A 21,459-nucleotide genomic window follows, 5' to 3' on the forward strand; every position below is an offset into this window, starting at 1 on the left:
CTACGGTAAATTTTCTGAGAAAATATTTCTAAATATCCCTTATCGTATCACAGTTCATAGAGGTTGAGGTATGTTTTTCTTTGGTTAGGTATGTCCTGACATTGAAATAATCCCAAGCCCCTTTTCAAACCTGTCTACGAATTCTTCAGCAGTATATTCATCTACCATTTTCAAGATGATATTATTCCGTCCAAGAACAACTTCGAATTCACAGAACATGTTCTTATAAATCGATTGAAAGCGCTGTGATTCTTGGGAGGAAGTGGCACGATAGATGCCAGCATCCCCATCAACAATATGTGGGTCTACCCCTTTTCAATGAATGCACACAAACAACACCTCGATTTTCCAAAATTTTGTAGGTATTGGGTACGTAGGTACTAAAGCATTATTCACATATGTAAAGATAAACGAGTTGTAGGGAGGAATGCTTGATAATAATTCATACAATTCAATCCGTTGGAGCTATGGTTAGCTCCATTATTTTACAAGTTGCGATTATGTAGGTATCTACCGGTAGGTAGGTAGTGTCAAGATGAACCATATTTGCATCTTGGAAGTCGCCTTTGATAACATTTCAATGTTCATAGATTCTCCTTTACTTTTCCCTCGGCTTCTTTAGCGGCGCCTTTCGCCTTGCCCTTAAGTTCTTCGGCCTGGCCCTTTGCTTGACCACGAATATCCTCGGCTGTGCCTTTCACCTTGCCCACATCCGCTTCGCCCTTCACTTTCGATGCGATGTTTGCTGTTCCGAGTTTCCGGTTAGCTACCCGTTTCTTCTAGCATCGTACGGAGTGAGGGTCATTCGGTTACGAAGCGCACTGAAGGCGCATGTGTAAATACTACTAATAGGTAGGTAATGAGTAGGTACTTACCACCGGCATTGATACCGTCAACAATCTTGTCTGATACCTTGCGATCGACGCTTTTTAATGTGTCTTTGGCGGACTCTGTGACGGTCTTCTGTGCTGCGATACTCGTGGTGAAATGTCGCGGGACTGGGACTACAGCAATTCTGGAAGAGAGAACTAGGCGACGTGTGGCGGCTTCTGTGAGGAACGACATGATGGTGGTAGTCTGGCGTTTTTGTGGAAGCTTGCCTGTAAAAGTTGATTTAGGTCTTATAATCTTGCTTGGATACCAATCTCTGATTTGGAGAATGAAGAATGAATTCATAAAACGAAGGCGGGAGTAAGTAGTTTAAGGTTCCATGAATTTGAAAGACTTGCATCAATTGATATGTAAGGAGATAGCCATAATGATGGTTCGTGATGTCATCATTATGTCTCTAAAGCCAGCTACCTCAAGTAAAATACCTAAACATATTTCCATATGAGGAAACTACGCGGGGTGAAATTGTGGTTTGAACTACCCCCACAAGAATGATTTAGCGGGGAGTGACGTCTTGGAAACCACTGCTCCCGAACTGTTCTATTCAACTATCATCCAATCAAATGCTTGAGAATGTACCCTAGAAATAGAGGATTGCCGCTGTCACCCGCCCTGGAGTGACACCATGACGCAGGCGAGGTGCTGTACTTACCACTAATTATCATAAGTATTGTACCTACCTACTAGTACTAGGTAGGTATTATATAAAGACATGTGATATACATTGCATAATGTACGCAATTTGGATGAGACTAATTCCCCTCATTTCAGTTTAAGTTCTAAGAAGAGAAGTGTCATTTTTGTTGCTTTATAACACTTACGTCCTTGTATTTCAGGTATTTCATTTAATTAAGAATTGCAAAAGAAATAAATCCTTATGGTGCACAATGATCCTTTAAACGACGTGACTTCTTCTTGGGTCCTTCTTTGATGTAACCTATTCCGGAAATTAAAGTCACATAGCTTCATCTTCATTCTTTGTGATATGATAATATTCCTTACAAGAACAAAATGGATTTATTTCAAGTCTCATCTATGCCGACCACTTATGTGTCTGCACTAATACCACCACATATCATCATATGCACCTACATAGGCCCCATAGCTTTTTTCGAGTTTGATCTTACCGATACCTAACAATCATCATGGCTTCACAAGACCCGCGCAGGCGACGCCGTCGCCCCCGAACCTACGAGGAAAAATGTCAATTGGTCAGCGCGGAGTTCGAGGATTGGCGTCTTGGTGGGATCGACCCGATATGGACCGCGACCGAAATACACGACTACAAGTCCAGATGGGAGGGCAGGCATTTGCCACGGTCTGGCCAACCTATATTCTGGGGCGGCGGGATGGAAAGATATCCGTGGTCTCAGGGTCGATATCATGTCGGACAGAAGGTCGTCCCGCCTAACTTGCAAGATACGCAGACTACTGGCGATTCACACGTTGAAAATGCGAAAAAAAGATATCGGGAGGCCAATGAATACTTCGAAGAGAATGCTAATAAATTTACCTTTAAAAAGGTGCTGGGATTTGGAGGACGTAAGCTTATTTGCGAATTCTGATATCTCATAGACTTAGGGATCATGTGCTAATGTGAATGGCGACAGTGGGCCTGGCACTTCATTTTAAGCAATTCGAGGGTGAAGAGTCAGTTAAAGATATCGCGGTTAAGCTCTCGCTTAATAGCTGGATTGCAGAGGATATCCGCTTTGAAGAGCGAGCGACAAGAGTAAATCATATATCCATTCAAATTTATACTAAGAAAGGCACTCACAGGTCATATAGGCTATGCAAGGGGCTGCTCACTGTATTCAGCTGATCCACCCACCGACTGTTGGCTTGCCAGAGGTAAAATATCGTCCAGAGCCAGACGATAGAGACTCTTCCGACGACGGAGAGTCGAGCGGGGATGAAAGCATAGATGAGGAATTCGCGCCCCCTCCACGAAGACCTAGGAGCACCTTGACACAAGGCGAATTAAATGCAAAGTTGCAAAGACGGGACATGCGACTGATCGAACCACTGGGAAGATCTATGGCGGCAACCAATATCGCGGATGGTGAGAGGAAGGATTACATGCTCTTAGAGTACGTTGAAGGAGGCAACCTCGTCAACTTGATCGACAAATTACAGCAGAGGGAGAAGGCTTCGGGAGAGCCGGTAGTAATACCCAATAGGGTTCTATGGGCAATATGGTTATGCTGTAAGCAGAGACACTGCTCAAGATGTGACTTCTTCGCTGACATGCTCATGTAGTGGTTCGGGCCTGTGTTGCTATGAAATATCCTCCTCGAAAGTTCCATCCTGATCGTCGTACACGTCGGAGGCCAAATGGTCGAACAGATTTGAATGAGATGATACCACCTCAAAACAAGAGATGGAGACAAAAGAACTGGGTTCATTTTGATATTGATCCCTCCAATAGTAAGTGGTTATCCTCCCATGTTCAAGATAGATCGACTCATAAGGTATATTTAGTTTTTATTGGTAACATCGAGGCGCCGCCTCCTCCCTTGATTGATATTGGCCAGCGACAACGCGATGACCCGCAACCCGACAGAGAACCGGGCGAACATAGTTTTATTCCTAGAATTAAAGTATGTAAATCATACTCACTAGAAAATAATACGTAGGTAAAAAAAGAACATTGGCTAACAGAAACTCAGCTGGCGGATTTTGGGCTGGCGGAACCGATTAAGACGCACAAGCGCAAGTATGTCGTCCGATTCGCGTCACCGTAATGGAATGGTACTAATATATATACAGCGAATACTACTCATGTAGACGTCAAAATGGAAAAGTTAGATATTACGCTCCTGTACGTTGAATCCCGACCAATATATTCACTGTAAAGATGGGTGCCTAGGTATGAGAGCTTGTAAACTAAACTAAAAATCACTTTAGGAGCAATTCGCGGCAGAATGGGACCAGATACCCCCTGTTGCAGATGGAGCAGAAGCAGGCGAGCGAAGGGTCCCGGGAGTTTACGGATCTCCCATGAACGTGTATCAAATGGCCCTTGTAAGTGATACATTTCCCGCCCATAAGAAGTTCTCGTTCTAACCCTCCGCAAGACGTTCTGGGTTGTCATAACCCAAAGGGATGCGCCTATACCTGTAGAACCCCAGCCACCATTAGGTATGGTGGTACCGCGGCTTGAGAACCGGCTGGTCCCATCCTATCTTGATAATCTAATCGGGCCGGACGACCGTATATCGTACTGCCCATACTTCATGGACCCAGATGACAACCCTTATGAATACGTCGATGCCGAGCTCAGGAGAACGATATACGAGTGCATGTATCACCGCCAGGACGACCGCCCGACAGTCGAGACGCTGTTGCCGCAAGCTCAAGCGGGGGTCCAAAAGGAGTTTCAGGGCGAATCTGACGACTTTATTAAGGAATGGGTTAGTCAGTTTATATTAGATGCACCGGTTTGAAATGGATATACCTAGCCAAGTAGGTAGCGAAGATGTGTTGATATGATCTGGATTAAACGTGGGGCGTGGGGATACGTAGAACTTATTACCTATATATTATCGTTAGAGATTCACATAGTGTTTGGTGTAATAGTACATTCGTATGTTTTTTAGAAGGCAGATCTGTGCATTTCGTGAGAACGTCGAATAATGGACTCGACCATATGCTCGAAAGAGTTCTATTCTAGGAGACAGGGTGATTGATATGCCTTAGCCTGTGTAATATATTAGCTTCACGGTGTAGAAAAGGGATCATTGCATTTGTCTTTATACGGCAACCAAGAGCGAAACGGGCTTTGAATTCAGGTAGGTACATTTGATCGAAATACTCATTCAAGAGTGGTGGTTTGGTGTAAAGATTCTGCCTCGGCAAGTCTACCTCTAAGCTGACTGTAAGTGTTAAAACGATACCTAGTACTGTTGGTAAAAAAGGGGTTCGGTCTCATAATGCAAGTAGTCTACTAACTACCATAACGGGAAATATCGTAAGCTAGTAATGGTTAAAATGGTAAAAATAATGATTAAAAAAGTGAAAATAATAATTAGAAAGGCAAAATAATGATTGGAAACTTGAAAATAATTATTAAAAAAAGGTTAAAATTATTAAAAAAAAGTTTAAATTATTAAAAAAGTTTTATAATTATTAGAAAAGTTTTATAATTATTAAAAAACTTTAAATTTAAATTAAGTAATCGTTAATAAAATTAATAATATTATTATTTTTTAATTTTAAAAATTTTCTAAAATTTTTAACATTATTTTATTTTTCTTACATTATTTTTATAACATTTTATATATTATTTTTTATACCATTTTTTTACTTTATTTTTTACACCGTTTTTTTACTTTATCTTTTTACACTTTTTTTTTATATTATTTTTTTATACTTTTTTTTTATTTATATTATTTTTTTATACTATTTTTTATATTATTTTTTTCATTTTTCTTTATTATTATTTTTTTACGCGTACATTTATAAATACGTAAATTATTAATTTTTTAACTTTTTAATTTTTTAATTTTCTAAGTTTTTAAATTTTTAAGTTTATTTTTAGGTTTATTTTTAAGTTTAAATTTTTAAGTTTATTTTTAAATTTAAATTTTTAAGTTTATTTTTAAATTTAAGTTTTTAAGTTTAAATTTTCAGGTTTATTAATATATTAATATTTTAAAAAGTTTAATAATTTAAAATATTATTTATAAATTAATAAATTTGGAAATAATAAAAATAATAACGAAAAATAAAAATATAATAAAATAAAATTTTAATAATAAACTTTTCTAATAATAACTTTTTCTAATAATTTAAACCTTTTTCTAATAATATTAACTTTTTTTTAATAATTTAAACCCATTTACAATAATTATTTTTCGTATAGTTATTCGATAATAAAAGTATGGTTATTATAATGCCAAACGATTTAAGACAATTCCAATCATTGCTACCCTCCGGTATCTCCCGGTATAGTAGGTAGGTACCTACCTAATAGGTAAATAACCAGGTACCTAGGTAGATAGCTAACTTACTTGGCGGCAATTATTCAAGGCCCTGTGAACGCTGGCGTCATCCTGAACTCTTTTGGCTGCTATCTGTAGCACGAAGCAGTTATATCTCCATGTTTATGATTCTAACTCGGAAGTTGTAGCTATACTACATTGGGAAATTCCTGTTCTATTACCATCTTGGGAAACTTTCTGGTCGATTGCCATTCCGAGTAAATCCACAGGTAGCTTAAGGGAGCCTTAGCTTCTCGTTGAGAATTACGATCCATATAAACTGGCTATCTGCCTCGACACCAAGCCCTTCTTTATATCCTCAAAACACAAAGTTACTTCATCTCGAGATATAATATTAATTTTCACCAAGCCTAAAGTTTTGACTATTGTACTGACTAGGTACCTCTGTCGAAATGAAGGCCTCGACTATCTTGGTTTCGCTTCTTAGTGTTTGTTTGATAAGTGCTGAAGCAGGGCTTACAGGTACGAGATGTGAAGTTGATAATAGGTACGAGGTTTAGGAATCTAATCTGTGCAAATAGAACGAGCCGCTGACGCTACTACCAACGACTTGGTGTCGAGAGACCAAATCCCATTCTGCAACCAAGATTCCGACTGCCACCTGGACGCATGTAGTAACCCCATCTGTGTACAGTTTCTGAGATCTTTGAAGTAAATATTTGAAACGGCATCGCCTAAGATTACGTAAAGATACTATGAAATCTGACTTGTTTATAGGAAATGTGTTTGTCCTTGAGTGTCAGGAGTTTAACAACCTTGGAAGCAACGCCTGAGCTTTGGCTTGTTAGGAAATCTTAAAGCGAGTAGAATATAGGAGATATCGGACTACTATGAGTGGGAGGTTTTCTGGTTCGGAACTTGTTTTAGATCTGATTTTAATAAGAGAATATTGAAGCCTCCTACCTACAACACAACAATTACTTGTAAACTCAGCGCATAGTTTCGTCCAACACATATTCTTCCCAGATACCGACAAAATCAGGCTTCTCTATGTATGAAGTCCTGTCGTATACGTCCATATTCATAAAATGATCTTCGCACACCTCCTCGGCGATAGGGCAAGAAAAATCAGCACTTCTAAAGAACCACCCGCAAGGAGAATACTCTTTCACCATCTTTCTTTCCACCAATGGAGTGCAAAAGCTATCAGACTCTCCCGTTAGCCAATATTTGAGAGCATCCATCGAAAAGTTCTCAGAAACCCAAGGTGCCCCATCCTCGACTCTGCGGTAGGTGAGAAGTTCAACCTGAATGGTTGCCCAGAGAAGCCCAAGCTCTGGATTACCGCAGGGCAATTTCAACCACTCACTATGCGCACCATTAAATGTCGTTTCCAAGATGCAGCGGGTCTTTTCTGAACCTATTTCAGGCGGTTCCTCTACCTCTTCTTCTGGGCTTTGGTTTACCCATTCACTTAAATCTAGGTCTTCACAATGTCTCTCAGATTCGAGTTTCTTTTTAATTTTGCCTGCTTTAGCCAAGTCAAGTGTACCAATGATGCACGACCATCCCGTTTGACAGTCCTTAGACCATTGGTTAATCTCGCTTTGCGGAACTGCCTGAGCCAAATCGCAAGCCTTTACGTCCCTGTGGTAGCATGTCCCCGATTCTGCTTCGCCAATGATATCCTCAACTGACATTGTTACGCTTAAGGAAACATCAGCTCCCAGGCGAAGTAGACAGACGAGAATCGCTAGAGCGCCGAACATTGACTCTCCTTGCATTCCGTTGCGCGCGAGACAGTATGCCACAACGACGAGGGTATGTAGCGGGCCAAGTTTTAGCTCTAGCCCACAGTGGCTGCAACGTCGGACGAATAGCCCGCTCAGAGTATTAATGTTTGGAGATAGTGGCGATCCAAGGACAGCAATTGCGTTATGGCAGATAGCTTGAGCAGCTGTGTGACAAAAGGGATGCTTCCATTCTTTGGGAATGCGTGGGAAACCATGTTCGAAGAGTGTGCGAACAGCTGGCGAATCAGTATCCCATCTACCACAAATATCCTTTTCTTCTCCAGGGTATCTATTTGGAGGGTTAAAATTAGCATTCACTTTCCATGGTTCAACATTCGTGTGCGATCGGAGAATAGATATCATCAGAGAATCTAGGATTGTGTGCCCCAGGTCGTTCGTATTGTGTTGAAAGGCAAAGCTGGCATCGAGATGCAAAGACAGTAAGTATATAACTAGACAACATCTATTGCCGCCATCTAGAAATGAAGCTGCGAGATGGAAGGGGTGTATCTTGTCGATATCGCTAGGAGGCCCATCTTCGCTGAGTTGCTTCAAAAGCTCAAGGTTCCCTGCCATGATTGCAAATTTCCAGACATCAAGAAGCATCTTACTAGGATCGCCTCTCAAGGACCGTGCAACCAATTGGGTGGAGATTGGCAAGTCTTGAGAAGGCGTAACAGTAAAAGTGCTGGCAGAAATTGACTCCAATATTGATTCCGAAAGTGAATTCCTTGATTCCGTTCCTGGCCATTTTGGCCACGATGGGGGATCATGTATATCTATTCCATCGTGTTCGCTGACTGAATAATCTTCCATTTCATCAAATTCCACGTCGGTAATGTGAATTGACCATCGACAAAGGTTCGTCGGCGCCTCGGATTTATGTGGTCTGTTGCGAGATATGGGCGGTGATGAACCAGACATGGTAGATCCGGGAGTCGGGGGACCGGAAAGGTCAATACCACTGCGTGTCAGGATAGATATCATCTCTGAAGTCCACACTCGAGGCCCTCTACCCCAGTACTTTGCAGTGACGAAGAAATATATATAAAAGTCATGTAGATAGTTTGTCAACATACTACAACCAATTAGCCTTATGCATAGATGAATGGATGATGTGGCGGGCCCTTATACATTCGATCCTCCTTTGAACATCTTGCGAGGAGTTCTTTATGGCGCCCTTGCAAAAAGAGACTTGATCGGTCTTGGATAGCCTTCTGATGGACCAGCTGCGTATTTGGTGACGGACCAGCTGCCTGTCGCCCTGGTGACATAGCTTCGGGACTGTGGATATTCAAGTAATTCGGTGTTGTTCCCGTTGTTCCGAGTGGAGAGGGCGGATCAGGATGTTCAGGAAAGGATGCAGTGTACGCCGCGTAGGGAAGATTCCATGATGAGAGCCTAATAGAGTTGGATAATGAGTTTAGTGTATTCGTTGTCATGCCGTTCGCGGTGCCTGGTATACGTACGCTCCCGGTGCCATTGTCTCTACCGTATGATGGCGTATCCGATCTTTTATATATCGCTTCAATTGTTTCGTATCTAGCGACTTCTCGAAGTCATTTTGATGTAGCGTTACGTTCGATGTGCTTGTTCCAGGGTGCGTCCGCTTTCCGAGAGCGTTCACCACTTCTTCCTTCTCGCTGGTGAGGATTCTTTTACGAACTCCCCACTTGCGGAATTTCGTTCGATACTGTGTCTCGCTAGAATGGAAAGTAAAAAGGTTAGCTATCTGGGTATTTCACTCAAAAGACCACCGTGGGAAGTTATTAGCACTGACGCAGCATAGAAACAGTAATGTAATGTCATGAACTCGGCAACATCACTAATTTTCATTGATTTCCCTCCTGGAGCGTATTTCCCCATGTATAGCCGCACGATGATATCCCTCAGAGGCTCCCATCGATCATTGTATGGGACATTGAGAAACTTTTCCTCGTCGGAATGAGGAATTAGTTCAGCAAGGTCCATGATAGCCCGGCGTATAGAGGTAGTTCGTTACCTAGTAGTGATAGCTCGTCGGTGTGAAATGGATGGCAGACTTCTAGTCTCAGCTAGTTTTTGACCCCAGAACTTTACTAGATGAAAATAAGGCGTCTTAAATACCTACCTAGGTACCTAGGTAGGTAGGCAGCAAGGCTCTCGGATTTGCGAACCAGCCTGCTGGGGAAACAAGATGAAGCGGAATGGCTTGAAAAATTGCCAGTGCCCAATCATCGTCCATGATATCATCACCCGCCTACGATCTGAACTCAACAAAACGTCAGCACCCAATTACGGATATATAAGTCAGGTCCGAGCGAATACCAACCTAGATACCTGGTAAGCACTCCGATTTGATCATCCCGCAGCCATAACAAAACGTTGCAGGCCAATCAATGCTTACCAGCTTCTCTGTCGTTACACTGCAGGTTGGGGGTCGCCATAATCCGTCTGACGCTACAGCCATGCCTGGCAACGCCACGGTGGATCCTACTGTTAACTGAACAAAAAGGATCCATCCAATCACTTAGTTGGACAAAAAGGATCCGCCCAATCAGACTAAAGCTGAATACTAGGTACTTGGCAAGGCAGATGGTAAACTCAACTTCTAAAATGAAGTAACACAGCATATAAGGCTAATAATTGTAACTTCTAATATGAATAAACTTACACCTGTATTTCAACAATTGTAGCGCTACGATAAGTTGGCTAAGTGTACGTTTAAGAAATAGGGGTCATGCTATAAAGAACATTTGTACGATCATGTATTTCCTCCCAGGAAATATATGAGAGTCTACGAGATAATACAAGTTACTACGCAGTCGAGAGAAAAGAAGTAAAAGTAAGAAAGCTATACCTCCGTACCGTTTTCCCCAAAGGTGACCACGTCTAAACAGGCAATCATCACAAAAATTCCCCTCCCTAGCCTGAGTAGTCTGTCATAGATGCATAGACTTCACCGGGAAGACCGCCTCTGCCGCCCAATTAGCGCGGGGATGGTGGTCTTTTGACTCCCTTCGACCAACGTAAGTTAGATGCGTTCGGGTATCTAGGAGAATGAGGTGGGTGGTGGTGTTCTATTATTGTTACCGGGGTCTATCGGGTACGTATGTGAATAGACAATGGTACCGCTCGTTTTCTATAGAGTTGTCAGCAACCTACTTACGCGTCTGTCCTTGACGAGCCTTTCGGTCTCAGGTAATTTATTCGACGAATTTGGAATCGTACGACCATAGAGCCCGCGGCGTTCTCTATAAGAAGCCCAGTTTTACCCACCAAATCCTGTTCATTTCCTTTGCTCTTCATCACCTTCATCTTCTCTCGAATTCCGAGTCTCTGGTATCATCAAGAAAACCACAACAAGTTGTCTCAAGCGTCCAAGATTCGGAGCGTTCTATTCCTTCGTCATGTCTTCTGAGTATGTAACAATAAAGTATCTACGACAATTCCCCATATATGTATTGAATTTACTATTGGAAACTTCCAAACCTCATCTATCTTATACCCCATGATTTCTCTCATCTTGGCTCTGTGGAAGAGGTGCGGTCAGGTAGTATACTAACGTGTTTGGTATAAGTGATCTAGATAATCTGAGCACCGTCGCAAGAGATGGGTCCCCTGAACCAACTCGAGAGACGCAGGATCCCCAAACAACAGGATCGGACACCGCCACTCCAGACAAGAGTGAAGAAGAAAGGAAGAAGACCGCAACCGATGATCTTATCGGCATTGGCGCTCAGTTCCTCGACGAGGAGTGAGGTGAGTTACGTGTAAAGCAAGCTCCATAACAAGTTGTAGTACATTAATGGCTAACCTATCTGAACGTATTGCCTTACTAAAGCAGGCTTTGGCTCTGAATTGTATCATGGGCTGGGCTAGGTACCTATGGGTGGTGGTGTGAAAGGTGCAGGTTCAATGGTTGATTCACAGGTATCATCAAAGGTGATGTCGCATCTTAAACAGCTATAACTCGTTAGTTTTGGTTCTCAGGGCAATTAAATGATATGATATCACCCAAATTTACGTCGAGTTTCCTTGGATGTGTAAAAGTATTAGTTACTCCGCTTGGAGAATTACCTACCTATGTAAAAGTTGCAGCTCGTTAATGTAATCTCATAATTTCAATATGTTGAATGTTTCGCACAGGTTGTGATTCTGGAATGGATAGGGGTTGAATTGGGGACACAACGTGCCAGTGCCAACTTAAGATTGCCGGCTGGAATGAGCTGTGAGACACCCCACTTTTACTTCTGCTCCTATACAAAATCACTTGGCTTACAGCCGTTCACAGGAGTTGCTACCGATTGGTGTATTACGACGGCGCACAATAGGAACAAATCCGCCAACCCGCCAATTCAATTAATATATTGACATCCATGTACACAGTATAGCTGTGTACAGTCTGATACATAATTCGCACCAATACCTGTATTTTACAGGGGATTATAGTGCTCAACAGTGCTATATAGCTCTGTAACTTATAGGGGTTATAGCGCATAGCTATTACGCATTTAATTGATTAAACTGATCGCTTTAATTAATGAATTTAATTAACTTCGAAAAAGCTGAAATAGCAATAATAACCTTAAAAGGCTCCAGCCAGCGCTAACTTTAGGGCTTTTTACATACTTTAAGGCTACTTAGAAGTTATAAGGAGCTAACGTGCTATAACGCTCATAAGTTACAGGGCTTTTAGCGCCCTGTAGCGCTATAATGCCCTGTAAGATTCAAAGAACTGTGTGGAATATGTATCAAACTGTACGTTAGTTTACTGTATACATTTCAATACATTATTTGAAATGGCGGGTTGGCGGATCTTGTACGATTGTCCACTCTATGAAAACGATATTGCAACTGGAATTGAACGAAGCCATGACGGTATACATACCAAGGGCACCTATATTAAGAACCGTAGTTACTGTCATTGTTAAAACTGATGGAGCATCTCCTAAGTATCCCCTTTTCTACAGTGGACCAACTTTGTTAACTTGTTTATTAATTTCAAAGGTTAATTGTCCGGGGTATCTGTGGACATTCGTCCTTACTGCCATGTGCTAGGTTGAATAGACCGGTGAGAAAGGCAACGGAACTTGAGTGTTAGGGTACCTATCTAGTATCTCTTTGATTAACTCAATTAATGAATCTAGATACATCTATGACTTAGCAACAAACTACTCATTAGTTTAGCTAGGTAATTTGTGAGATTTATGGAATTTAGTTTTTGGCGGAATATAATTATGGAAAAGGGGCAACTTCCTTCAACCGTCCAACAGACTGATGAATTGACGATGAGCAACATAGAATCCTGAACGATGAACAGATCTTAGGTAGATAGTGCCTATAAACTTAGATAACTACCATTCACTACTGATACACATAAGAAAAAACTTGGAACGTTCTAATTTATTTTCCAATTTCAAACTTGTACACTTCTACACCCCCAGTTGAAATCTCACACAACCCCCATCCATCCATCTCTTTTCTCCCTTACAATCATACTCGAAGAAAACCCTTCAAGTTTGATTGCGCCCACACTTAAGAAGAGCACGATAAATCTTCAATTACAACTTGATTTTCTTCTTGCCAATTCTATCTCATTTGGTAACCATGTTGCGATTCCGAGCACCCCAAGCGCGTATTGGACGCGCGGTGACGAGACCAGTCATACAGACACCGCCCAAAAGCCTCTATTCATCAAAGCATTTATCCTCCGCATCGAACTTCAGGAAGGTAACAAAGTATACTCTTGTAGCCGGTGCTCTTGGTGCTTCAGGCCTTTGGTGGTTAGTCACAACATCCATCCGCGAAGATGATGAAGTGGCTGTGCCGCGTCTTGATAATCATCCGACCGAGAACTTGAACCTCGGAAAGGGACCTTGCAAAGAAGATGTGACGCGCATCTTAAACCAGAACGCGTATCATTTCCACGTCAAGAATGTTGCTGGCGTCGACCGGTACGATGGCTCTCAATTGGCCTGTTTCGACCCTTGCGAAGACCGCTTCATCCACGGTCAATTCTCTTCACCCTGGGGCGACGGCAGTCAGTGGATGGCCTGGGCAATTTTCGACGGGTACTTGGGTTGGCAGACGGCAGATTTACTAGAGAAACGACTCTTACCCTTTGTGCAGCAAATCTTGAGCAGAGTCAAGCCAGCCTTGGAGACGGAATCTATGCATCAAGTAGTACAGCGTACTCTCATGGAGGCATTTATCCGAATGGATGAATCGATTATGCACACGGTTCGAGATCTTCCAGAAAGCGAGGAGCCGCTACAGGACAAGATGAAGAAGATAGCTCCCGCTTATGCTGGTTCCGGCGCTTTGCTATCCCTATTTGACCCAGTCTCCGGCTTGTTGCACGTGGCGTACACCGGCAATTCACGAGCAATCTTGGCGCAGAAGACAGAAGATGGAAAGTGGAACATGATACCCATGACGTTAGATCATTCTGGTTACAACAAGAACGAAGTTGAGAGAATCACTAAGGAGCACCCTGGTGAAGAGGACATGGTACATAATGGACAACTAGTAGGACTACCGGTCACACGAGCCTTTGGCCACGCACGATGGAAGTTTCCTCTAGCACTACAGCACGATCTGAGACGAAGATTCGGCGCCCCATCACCTGTCAAGCAGAACATCCTAACACCGCCGTATCTAACAGCAGCGCCAGATGTAGTGAGCTTCAGCATCGACCCGAAGAAGCCCTCATTCCTGATCATGGCGTCATACGGTCTATGGGAGTTCATCACTTGCCAGCAAGCCGTCGACCTAGTCGGCAAGTGGATTGAATCTCAAGGAGGCAAGGCAGCAGACGGTCCTGAACCAATGTACAAGCCATTCGACTTCAGCCACTGCGACGATGGTGTAAAATGGGAGTTCGACGAGAAGAGAGCGACGGTCCAGGATGAGAACGCTGCTGTGCACCTAGTGCGCAACGCCCTTGGAGGAAACCATCACGAGATGGTAGCAGGAAAACTTGCCATGACCGCGCCATATTCCCGAGCAGTGCGAGACGACATGACTGTGCAGGTGGTCTTCTTCAACCAGCCCGGCCTTGACAATAAGGGCAAGCAGAACGATAACGTCATGAAGACCTCTACGACATTCATCCGACGTTGTATGAACATCATTCGCTTTGCATAGGTAGGGAAGATTTCATATCGATGGGGAAACAAGTCCGATTCTCCCTGGCGGAAATGGCGAACGCGGTACGATTGCTTCACCTCGACGAAATCGGTTGGGGATCAGAACCGACGGGAAGTTTAGCTTGAGTCTGGGAAGGGATTTCGGAACTGGTACTACCAACGGAGGGTAGTAGGAATAAAGGCAATTGATAACACATCGGGTATCAAACAGTGTATTGAAGAACTATGAACAAGAACAATGAGCTTCGCAAACTGCAACAACGTTAGCATCCCCCGTAGCCCCCCTCCCCTTCTCAGCATCACCAACCAGCCCTGCCCCCTCCTCAAATCAAGCCACTTACCCACCGTATCCCACCAACAAACTCGATACCTAGTAGTAAAGCTCAATAGCATCAAAAATCTAGCACCACGTTAGCAAACTCCCCCACACATACACCCAACCCGCAAACGCGGTAGGTGTCTAGGCAGGTAAACAACTCACCACATTAGGACTCAAATAAGCACTCCCACTACTCCCCGAAATAACCGTAATCGTAACCGTATTACTCCCACTAACCAACGTCCCACTCGGAATCGCACACGTATACACATTCCCCCGCCCGCGGTACGCGCCCCTCGTCACACCCCTACTATCCACCGCGGTCGGCGCCGACGGCGCCGCGCAGGAGTAGCTATTAACCGTAGCCTGGGGTCTTCCACCCGCGTACGCAAGGGTGGTAGCGATGCGGAGGGTTGCGGCGCTGGAGATGGCGCTGGAGAGGGTGAATGTGATTTTCTGGCCGTTGTTGACGTCGGTGAAGATGGCCATGGGGAATGAGGAGGCGGCAGTGGACGCCACGCTGCCGGGGCTCCAGGACGACATGCGGCTGTCGGAGGGGTGCATGCGCAGCTGTTTATCCGCGTTGAGGAAGCCGGTGGGTTGGCCGTCGTAGTCGCCGAGCTGGAATACCTTCGTGCGGGAGTCGACGAGGGCGGCGGCTGTCGCGGCGATATTCGCGGTTGCGGTTGCGGCGGCGGCGACGGTGACGGTTGTGGTGGCGGCGAGGAACTCGTCTTGGTATAGCGCTTGCGTGTAGGTGCCTGCGACGAGGGCCGGGGATGTGAAGGCCCCGCTGGACGAGGCGTACACCCAGCCTTGGTAGTCCGCGTTGTACCAGTGCACGACGATGGGGAAGCTGCTAGACACTCCTGATGCGGTGCCCTTGACGTGTCCGCGGCCAGAGGCCCCCGTGTACCCGGTCAGTCCTAGGTTGTCGAAGAAGGAGACGTCGTAGTCGGACGTCTTCGGGATGCCGCTGCGGGACATGCTGAATACGTACGGTCCGTGGAAGCCTTGGCGGTAGCTCTCTGTCTGCGCGTGGTTCGAGTTCATGTAGTATGTTACTGAGTGGTACGACCCGCCGTAGTTCAGGTCGATGTCCCGGAAGAAAGGACCGCCGGAACTCTTCTCCGTTGCTTGGTTGTTGGGGCGGACTGTGATGGGGTTAGTGGTTGAAAAAGGGGAGATGGTAAGGAATTACACACCCCAGCATGCGTGGATAGAAGCGTCGGTGGTCGTCGCGCAGTACACGTCGTCATCGATGAAACGGTCTGAAGAGTAGAACTTGCTGCGCGTTTGGCTGCCGACGGTGTAGACGTCCGAGGCTTCGATGGCAGTGCCACCGGCCGTGTAGGAAGCATTGCCGTTGGGGTACGCCTCCGTGAGACCCGTGAGACGGAAGATGTAGCGCAACTCTCCGATAGAAGGCTCGGAAACGGTGTATGTTCCCATGTAGATTGAGCTCGACTTGTCGGCGAAGACCATATAATGAGTTAGATCAAAGCTGTCATTATCAGCCACGCACTTGACGATCACATAGTCACCTGCAAGCAATTTGTTAGCCAGAACTAGAACAGGCTCTCCTAAACACCAGTTAATTACTTACCACTGGTGGTGTAAGAGACAGTTGCGGAACCTAAACCAGACGCGATGTGGCTGTAGGTACTGCTATACTGATACTCGGTGTTGTAAAAGTTCAAAGACGTGATGTCGCAAGTTGAGCGACTGATGGCGACCTTGAAGCCATACGTAGCCGCAGTATCAATGGTGTAAGAGCTGGTCGATGTCGTTACACTGATACCGAGAACAGGCGCAATGCAGGCTGAAAGAGCCGCAAGACGTTTAAAGGAAGGCATTTTAACGAATGAACGTGCGATATGATGCACTAATGGCCTTGGCTACCTTTCATCTCATGTCGACGGTTGAAGACGATCTGGACAATTAATATAGATTAGATCTAACCCATGTTTACCTCTCAGGGAGTCGGGGAGGCTCGGCAGAGAGTTATGGCGAGCGTGAATCCCTGACACCCTGCAAGTAACCCCAGGGATTATCTGCAGGCTTATTGGGGGGGCCAAGGGGAGCTACCCAATCAGATGGGACTCTATCGTGAAACCGGACCCCTTTTCGAGAACATCCAATTTCCTCCATACATAGCTTCGTAACAAGTTACGTAGGTTGGCCGAAGGAAGTGGTATTGTTGATGCGAATCCGTCTTCTGAACCTACAGCTAGTTGCGTACGTAGTCCCTCGTCGATTGAACGGAAAAGGAGTTGTAAATGTGACTTTATGGTGAACCTATTTTCCACCACTCACGATAATAGCGCCGCTCCAGGACCGCTCCAGTGGGAGGGAAATTTGTGGGTCTCTTAGTGCATACCATTTTGGGGTATTGAAGCTTTAATTAAGCCTTAGGAGCTTCTATATTTCGAAGGTGTCATTGATATATGAGCGATAGTATTGTATGCGTGCCTATAAAGAGAGGTAAAGTTATCAATTCCTAACACAACCTCCGGAACATATGAGGAATCAAAAGTTACGTGTATATTGATACTTACTTCCGTCATCGATCAGGAGAATGTCGTATGGTTGAAGGCATCGTTCAACAACCGGCATTGACACCAACTATCGCAGATCCGGACCGTGCGCCGAAGCTAGGAAGATCATTCACAGCCTCAGTTGTCTGCTGATCATAGGTTGAAGTCGTTAGCTAGTCTCCTCCCTGAGCTAGCCCACATTGCCCCTAAAATTCCGTTCGTTTTCCTATTTCGTGAGGTTTCACAACGGACACCCACCGGGCCTTTCCGAATACGACTAGGAGTTCAACCACGCGTGAAGACTAAGTTAGATGAATATGACAGGGTTAGTATTACATAAACTATACATACTCCCTATTTCTCAACTGCCGAATGTCTTCAAATCTCGTGACACGTCAATATCGGATTGCAAAACCTCGAAAGCCCGAGTAGTGCGCATTCTCAACAACTTCACTAACCCTATCCCTTAAGCAGTATCGCCAAAATCTTCCACGAAGGAGTCGCGGGGTTTGAAAACCAAGTACGGTCCATCATGAGTCGATGTGAAGATATCGTATAAATGAAATTCGCCTCTCTGGCCGACCCCGACGTCGCCGAGGTCACCGGGCGCGGTCTCGAAGTCGAAATACCAGAGCGTTTTAGCGAGAGCTAAGCTGATCTCTAAGTACGCCGTAGGTTTCCCGGCGCAGCCACGGGAGCCGATGGAGAAGGCAGCAAAGGCGTCGTGCATCGCCTTCCTCGTTGTTGCGCCTTCGTCCGAGTCACCTTTTATTAGCCAGCGGTCTGGGTTGTATGTGAAAGGCTCCGGGAAGTATTCCTGGTTTATGGTTGTTAGTGATCATAGGAAAACCCAACAATTTACTCTAGAATCAAAAGAGCGTTGCTAGACTGAATGAGGAGAAGCACTAACCTCGTTATGATGCAACGAATAAGTATTAACGCCGACCTTCGTCCCCTTCGGAATGACATGACCATCAACTATGAACGGTCTACCACCCTCTTCCTCCGGAGCCAAGTGTCTCCAAAGCGTACCAGGCGACGGCGGCGACATCCTCAGCGACTCATCAATGCACGCGCGCAAGTACTGGCAGCCCGCAAGCTTGCTTCCGCAGATCTGATCCGCGCTTTGGAATGTCGTCCGTATTTCCGTCGCAAGTTTCTCATAGCATCTAGGATTCCGCGATAGGTAGAAAAACGTGGCACTCATCGCGGTAGCGCTTGTGTCGCCTCCTACTCGAAACTTTTAGTGCCTACTCATTAAGGAAGTGAGAGTGTATCGACATACCTGCTATTATGAAGAAGAAGGCCTCGTACCACAGATCGCCAAGGCGAAGACTATCATCATCTTTAGCGTTGATCGCGTCCGCGACGTGCGAGTACAGATCGCGCTTGGCGTGCACGTCCTCGGCCATACGGCTACGGATCATTGTTTCCATGAGACGCGCCGTCTTCTCCCGCTCCTGTTGGAAGAACTTGTTGATATAGAGCTGTAACTTGTACCGCGGGATGATGGGGATCTGCATGAACGTGTTCATGCGATGGTTGCCGCGCACAAGTTGTTCTACGAGGAACTGGTTCTCCTCGTTAGTCTGGAGGTGTAAGCTGTATCCGAATGAGAGGAGCCCGACGATGTCGAAGCTCAGGTAGCTGCATCGCGTCTTAACATCGGTGGCTTGGTGTTTGTCGTTGGCTAAATGCTTGATGAATATGTCGACCTGCTCTATCATGGAGGGCTCAAAGGCGCGCATGGAGGCGTCCGTGGTTGTTCGCCCGACGAGCTTTCGCTTACGCCGATGCAAGTCTCTGTCTAATGCATTCCAGAGACTAAATGCGCCGGGCTTCGACTGTGTGGCCAGGTATATTGGAGCCTTTGTAACTCTTTCATTTTGATAAATGTCTTTCTTGGTTAGTACCTAAGTTTTGGTCATTCCATTTTCGAGTTTTCGAGTTGAGACTTACCTCGCATCGCGGTGGCAGAATTGAAAACAAGCCTATCTGGACCTATTCGGACCACAGGACCTATTGCACATCAATCAACCAGCGGAGTACATTATTTTCGGGTAGCTCTCACGAACCGTGTTTTTCGTGGGTTCTCCATATCTCTATGTGAAGTATTCGTTTGAATGCGAAGAACCCAGTGTAGCCGTTTGTAAGTTTAGCTATCAGCGGTCCTGGATAACTCCTCAAGGGATGTAGGAGTACTTGGTAGCCCACATAAAGAGCAACCTTGAATATAAGTTAACGATAATGTTTATTTGGAGGTATTCCGACGGTTCCTTACCAGAGAGATGAAGCCACAAAGAAAATACGTCACACCGTCACTTAACGGATTAGGTGAAGCCATCTGAGGCGGCTTATCATTAGCAAATAAATGAATTGGCTCTCTGGTTGTCTAACCTCAGCCCGGGGTTTAGAGACAGTTCAAGGAGTAGTATTGGATGTGGGGGGAAAGATATCATTGCTGCCGTCAGCCAGCCGCATCCTATCATAAGGGTAGGTACCTACCCGCTGATCGGCATAGGGCGGCGTTTGTGTAAGGGATCGTAAGACAGGGGGCTGAAAGCCAAAGATAGGCGTCATTGTGACCTGTCAGGTTGTACAAAGCCAAGTGTATCTCGGCAGCTCGGTTTATGGGATATATTTCCGATGCGTATCCCTTCATAGACTCACTCAAGCTGCTGCGGCTGTCAGGCAGCTGTCAAGGTAAAACAATCCATGATATTCCAACACCCTACATTCAACTGCTATATACAAGTTCCTCTTTATGATTTCCAGGTTTCTAATATCCTCCCAACACCAGATATTCTACAAGTACCTAGCAGCCTGGGTAGGTACTAGGTACATATGCGTGCTGACCTATACCTCTTTGGATTCGGTGTTGGTCTTGTAGTAGGTTGCATGCATGCACATACAGCTAACAGTATGTCATACCGGCCTTATTTCGAGCAGCTTCCACGGACCTCATCCGGGTCCGCGAAGCAAGTGCCAACACCATCCACACATTGGAAACCCGTTTTTGCTACTGATTTGCAAGCCGCTTCCCATTCGTTACCTCCGAGCTGGGCTCCGCTATTCGCGTCACACTATTGAGAGTTAGCCATCTCTGTGGATTAGGTAATTGGAGATATGAGGGCATCCTTACTCGTCCCGAAGCTGTGTTGTAGTTGCTGCCACCCCACTGGTAGGCTGCATTGTTGTATACGGTACAAGCATTTGTTGTCATGCGCCAGACGTAAGTGCCGCCGTTGTTGCAGACGCAGTCAGGATGAAGATCTCCTCGCCTGGTGAAGTCAGTTAGCGATTATTGTACCTGGTACGAGGCAGTGTGAGGACTAAAGATTCACTTACACAGAAACAGCGAGGAAGGCGAAGGAAAGACAGAAGCTAACGAGGAACTGCATCTTGTCGGGAATAAAGACTTATTGCAAAGCTGAAGTGAATGACTGTTGATAGAGAATGACTGAAGGTGAGACGACTCAAGCGAGTGAATGAAGAGTGTGGACCGTGGTGGTTGGTGTTTTCTCTTGTTCTCGTCTAGGAAGACTATTGCTTTATATCTATCTTGACCTTCGTGCCTTCTATCATGGATAGTAGGTACCGTTCGTACCTCCCTGCCCCTAGTCAGCTAGTATACTCTCAGCTACCGACCTGCCTAGAGGTAGGATGCACTTCCCCGGGGGTGGTAAGACCACAATGGGGAGACCTTATCCCCACCATACCCCACTATACTCAACCATATCTACCCCGCCAAGATAATAATTCTAAGTATTTACTTACCAAATTTATATGAAAAAATACATTTTTCCAACTTTCTAGAGATCTACGAAGCTCAATATTAAAGTTGAA

General features: G+C 45.0%; 7 protein-coding genes across 7 annotated transcripts; 2 read left to right on the forward strand and 5 right to left on the reverse strand.

The window, feature by feature from the left end:
* Nucleotides 1–428: 428 nt before the first annotated feature.
* GGS22DRAFT_158096 (uncharacterized protein) lies at nt 429–1,253 on the reverse strand. Its single transcript, XM_047960581.1, has 2 exons — nt 876–1,253; nt 429–745 (listed from the first exon to the last, which is right to left on the reverse strand). Exons 1-2 carry the CDS (start codon nt 1,174–1,176, stop codon nt 585–587), a joined length of 462 nt encoding a protein of 153 aa, XP_047820363.1. The 5' UTR covers nt 1,177–1,253; the 3' UTR covers nt 429–584.
* A 783-nt stretch (nt 1,254–2,036) lies between these two features.
* On the forward strand, nt 2,037–4,337 carry GGS22DRAFT_186600 (kinase-like protein; the record flags this gene model as incomplete). The annotated part of the gene is made up of 9 exons (XM_047964474.1): nt 2,037–2,433; nt 2,502–2,623; nt 2,680–3,097; nt 3,151–3,318; nt 3,373–3,491; nt 3,561–3,607; nt 3,661–3,712; nt 3,799–3,915; nt 3,969–4,337. 9 exons carry the CDS (start codon nt 2,037–2,039, stop codon nt 4,335–4,337), a joined length of 1,809 nt encoding a protein of 602 aa, XP_047820364.1.
* Nucleotides 4,338–6,743: 2,406 nt separating this feature from the next.
* GGS22DRAFT_158100 (uncharacterized protein) lies at nt 6,744–9,755 on the reverse strand. The gene is made up of 4 exons (XM_047960583.1): nt 9,408–9,755; nt 9,097–9,330; nt 8,762–9,028; nt 6,744–8,705 (listed from the first exon to the last, which is right to left on the reverse strand). Exons 1-4 carry the CDS (start codon nt 9,596–9,598, stop codon nt 6,824–6,826), a joined length of 2,574 nt encoding a protein of 857 aa, XP_047820365.1. The 5' UTR covers nt 9,599–9,755; the 3' UTR covers nt 6,744–6,823.
* Nucleotides 9,756–13,216: 3,461 nt separating this feature from the next.
* On the forward strand, nt 13,217–14,755 carry GGS22DRAFT_198932 (putative pyruvate dehydrogenase; the record flags this gene model as incomplete). The annotated part of the gene is made up of 1 exon (XM_047966210.1): nt 13,217–14,755. The coding sequence occupies one exon, from the start codon at nt 13,217–13,219 to the stop codon at nt 14,753–14,755; it is 1,539 nt and encodes a 512-aa protein (XP_047820366.1).
* Nucleotides 14,756–15,088: 333 nt separating this feature from the next.
* On the reverse strand, nt 15,089–17,304 carry GGS22DRAFT_158103 (polysaccharide lyase family 4 protein). The gene is made up of 4 exons (XM_047960584.1): nt 16,683–17,304; nt 16,282–16,620; nt 15,239–16,230; nt 15,089–15,157 (listed from the first exon to the last, which is right to left on the reverse strand). Exons 1-4 carry the CDS (start codon nt 16,930–16,932, stop codon nt 15,128–15,130), a joined length of 1,611 nt encoding a protein of 536 aa, XP_047820367.1. The 5' UTR covers nt 16,933–17,304; the 3' UTR covers nt 15,089–15,127.
* Nucleotides 17,305–17,484: 180 nt separating this feature from the next.
* Nucleotides 17,485–20,124, reverse strand: GGS22DRAFT_158105 (cytochrome P450). Its single transcript, XM_047960585.1, has 6 exons — nt 19,895–20,124; nt 19,689–19,839; nt 19,573–19,632; nt 18,899–19,510; nt 18,524–18,843; nt 17,485–18,430 (listed from the first exon to the last, which is right to left on the reverse strand). Exons 1-6 carry the CDS (start codon nt 19,955–19,957, stop codon nt 18,080–18,082), a joined length of 1,557 nt encoding a protein of 518 aa, XP_047820368.1. The 5' UTR covers nt 19,958–20,124; the 3' UTR covers nt 17,485–18,079.
* Nucleotides 20,125–20,317: 193 nt separating this feature from the next.
* Nucleotides 20,318–21,098, reverse strand: GGS22DRAFT_114782 (uncharacterized protein). The gene is made up of 3 exons (XM_047958061.1): nt 20,962–21,098; nt 20,756–20,894; nt 20,318–20,696 (listed from the first exon to the last, which is right to left on the reverse strand). Exons 1-3 carry the CDS (start codon nt 21,012–21,014, stop codon nt 20,550–20,552), a joined length of 339 nt encoding a protein of 112 aa, XP_047820369.1. The 5' UTR covers nt 21,015–21,098; the 3' UTR covers nt 20,318–20,549.
* Nucleotides 21,099–21,459: the final 361 nt, after the last annotated feature.

The sequence above is a fragment of the Annulohypoxylon maeteangense genome (genome assembly GCF_022496945.1).
Source record: "Annulohypoxylon maeteangense strain CBS 123835 unplaced genomic scaffold GGS22scaffold_5, whole genome shotgun sequence".
NCBI classification, from domain to species: domain Eukaryota; kingdom Fungi; phylum Ascomycota; class Sordariomycetes; order Xylariales; family Hypoxylaceae; genus Annulohypoxylon; species Annulohypoxylon maeteangense.

Excerpts from the sequence above, each read along its gene's own strand:
- GGS22DRAFT_158096 (XM_047960581.1), bottom strand. The coding sequence starts at position 1,176 with ATGAATTCATTCTTCATTCTCCAAATCAGAGATTGGTATCCAAGCAAG. Across the intron at positions 746-875 it reads TGACGGTATCAATGCCGGTG|CAAACATCGCATCGAAAGTG; the intron begins GTAAGTACCTAC and ends AACTCGGAACAG.
- GGS22DRAFT_158100 (XM_047960583.1), bottom strand. The coding sequence starts at position 9,598 with ATGGACCTTGCTGAACTAATTCCTCATTCCGACGAGGAAAAGTTTCTC. Across the intron at positions 9,331-9,407 it reads CATTACTGTTTCTATGCTGC|CGAGACACAGTATCGAACGA; the intron begins GTCAGTGCTAAT and ends TTTCCATTCTAG. Across the intron at positions 8,706-8,761 it reads TGTTCAAAGGAGGATCGAAT|TATGTTGACAAACTATCTAC; the intron begins GTATAAGGGCCC and ends AATTGGTTGTAG.
- GGS22DRAFT_158103 (XM_047960584.1), bottom strand. The coding sequence starts at position 16,932 with ATGCCTTCCTTTAAACGTCTTGCGGCTCTTTCAGCCTGCATTGCGCCT. Across the intron at positions 16,231-16,281 it reads TTCTATCCACGCATGCTGGG|TCCGCCCCAACAACCAAGCA; the intron begins GTGTGTAATTCC and ends ACCCCATCACAG. Across the intron at positions 15,158-15,238 it reads CTTATTTGAGTCCTAATGTG|ATTTTTGATGCTATTGAGCT; the intron begins GTGAGTTGTTTA and ends ACGTGGTGCTAG.
- GGS22DRAFT_158105 (XM_047960585.1), bottom strand. The coding sequence starts at position 19,957 with ATGGCTTCACCTAATCCGTTAAGTGACGGTGTGACGTATTTTCTTTGT. Across the intron at positions 19,840-19,894 it reads TTTGTGGCTTCATCTCTCTG|GTTGCTCTTTATGTGGGCTA; the intron begins GTAAGGAACCGT and ends CTTATATTCAAG. Across the intron at positions 18,844-18,898 it reads CTTCTTCTTCATAATAGCAG|GAGGCGACACAAGCGCTACC; the intron begins GTATGTCGATAC and ends AGTTTCGAGTAG.
- GGS22DRAFT_114782 (XM_047958061.1), bottom strand. The coding sequence starts at position 21,014 with ATGCAGTTCCTCGTTAGCTTCTGTCTTTCCTTCGCCTTCCTCGCTGTT. Across the intron at positions 20,895-20,961 it reads GCCTTCCTCGCTGTTTCTGT|GCGAGGAGATCTTCATCCTG; the intron begins GTAAGTGAATCT and ends TGACTTCACCAG. Across the intron at positions 20,697-20,755 it reads ACAACACAGCTTCGGGACGA|TGTGACGCGAATAGCGGAGC; the intron begins GTAAGGATGCCC and ends AACTCTCAATAG.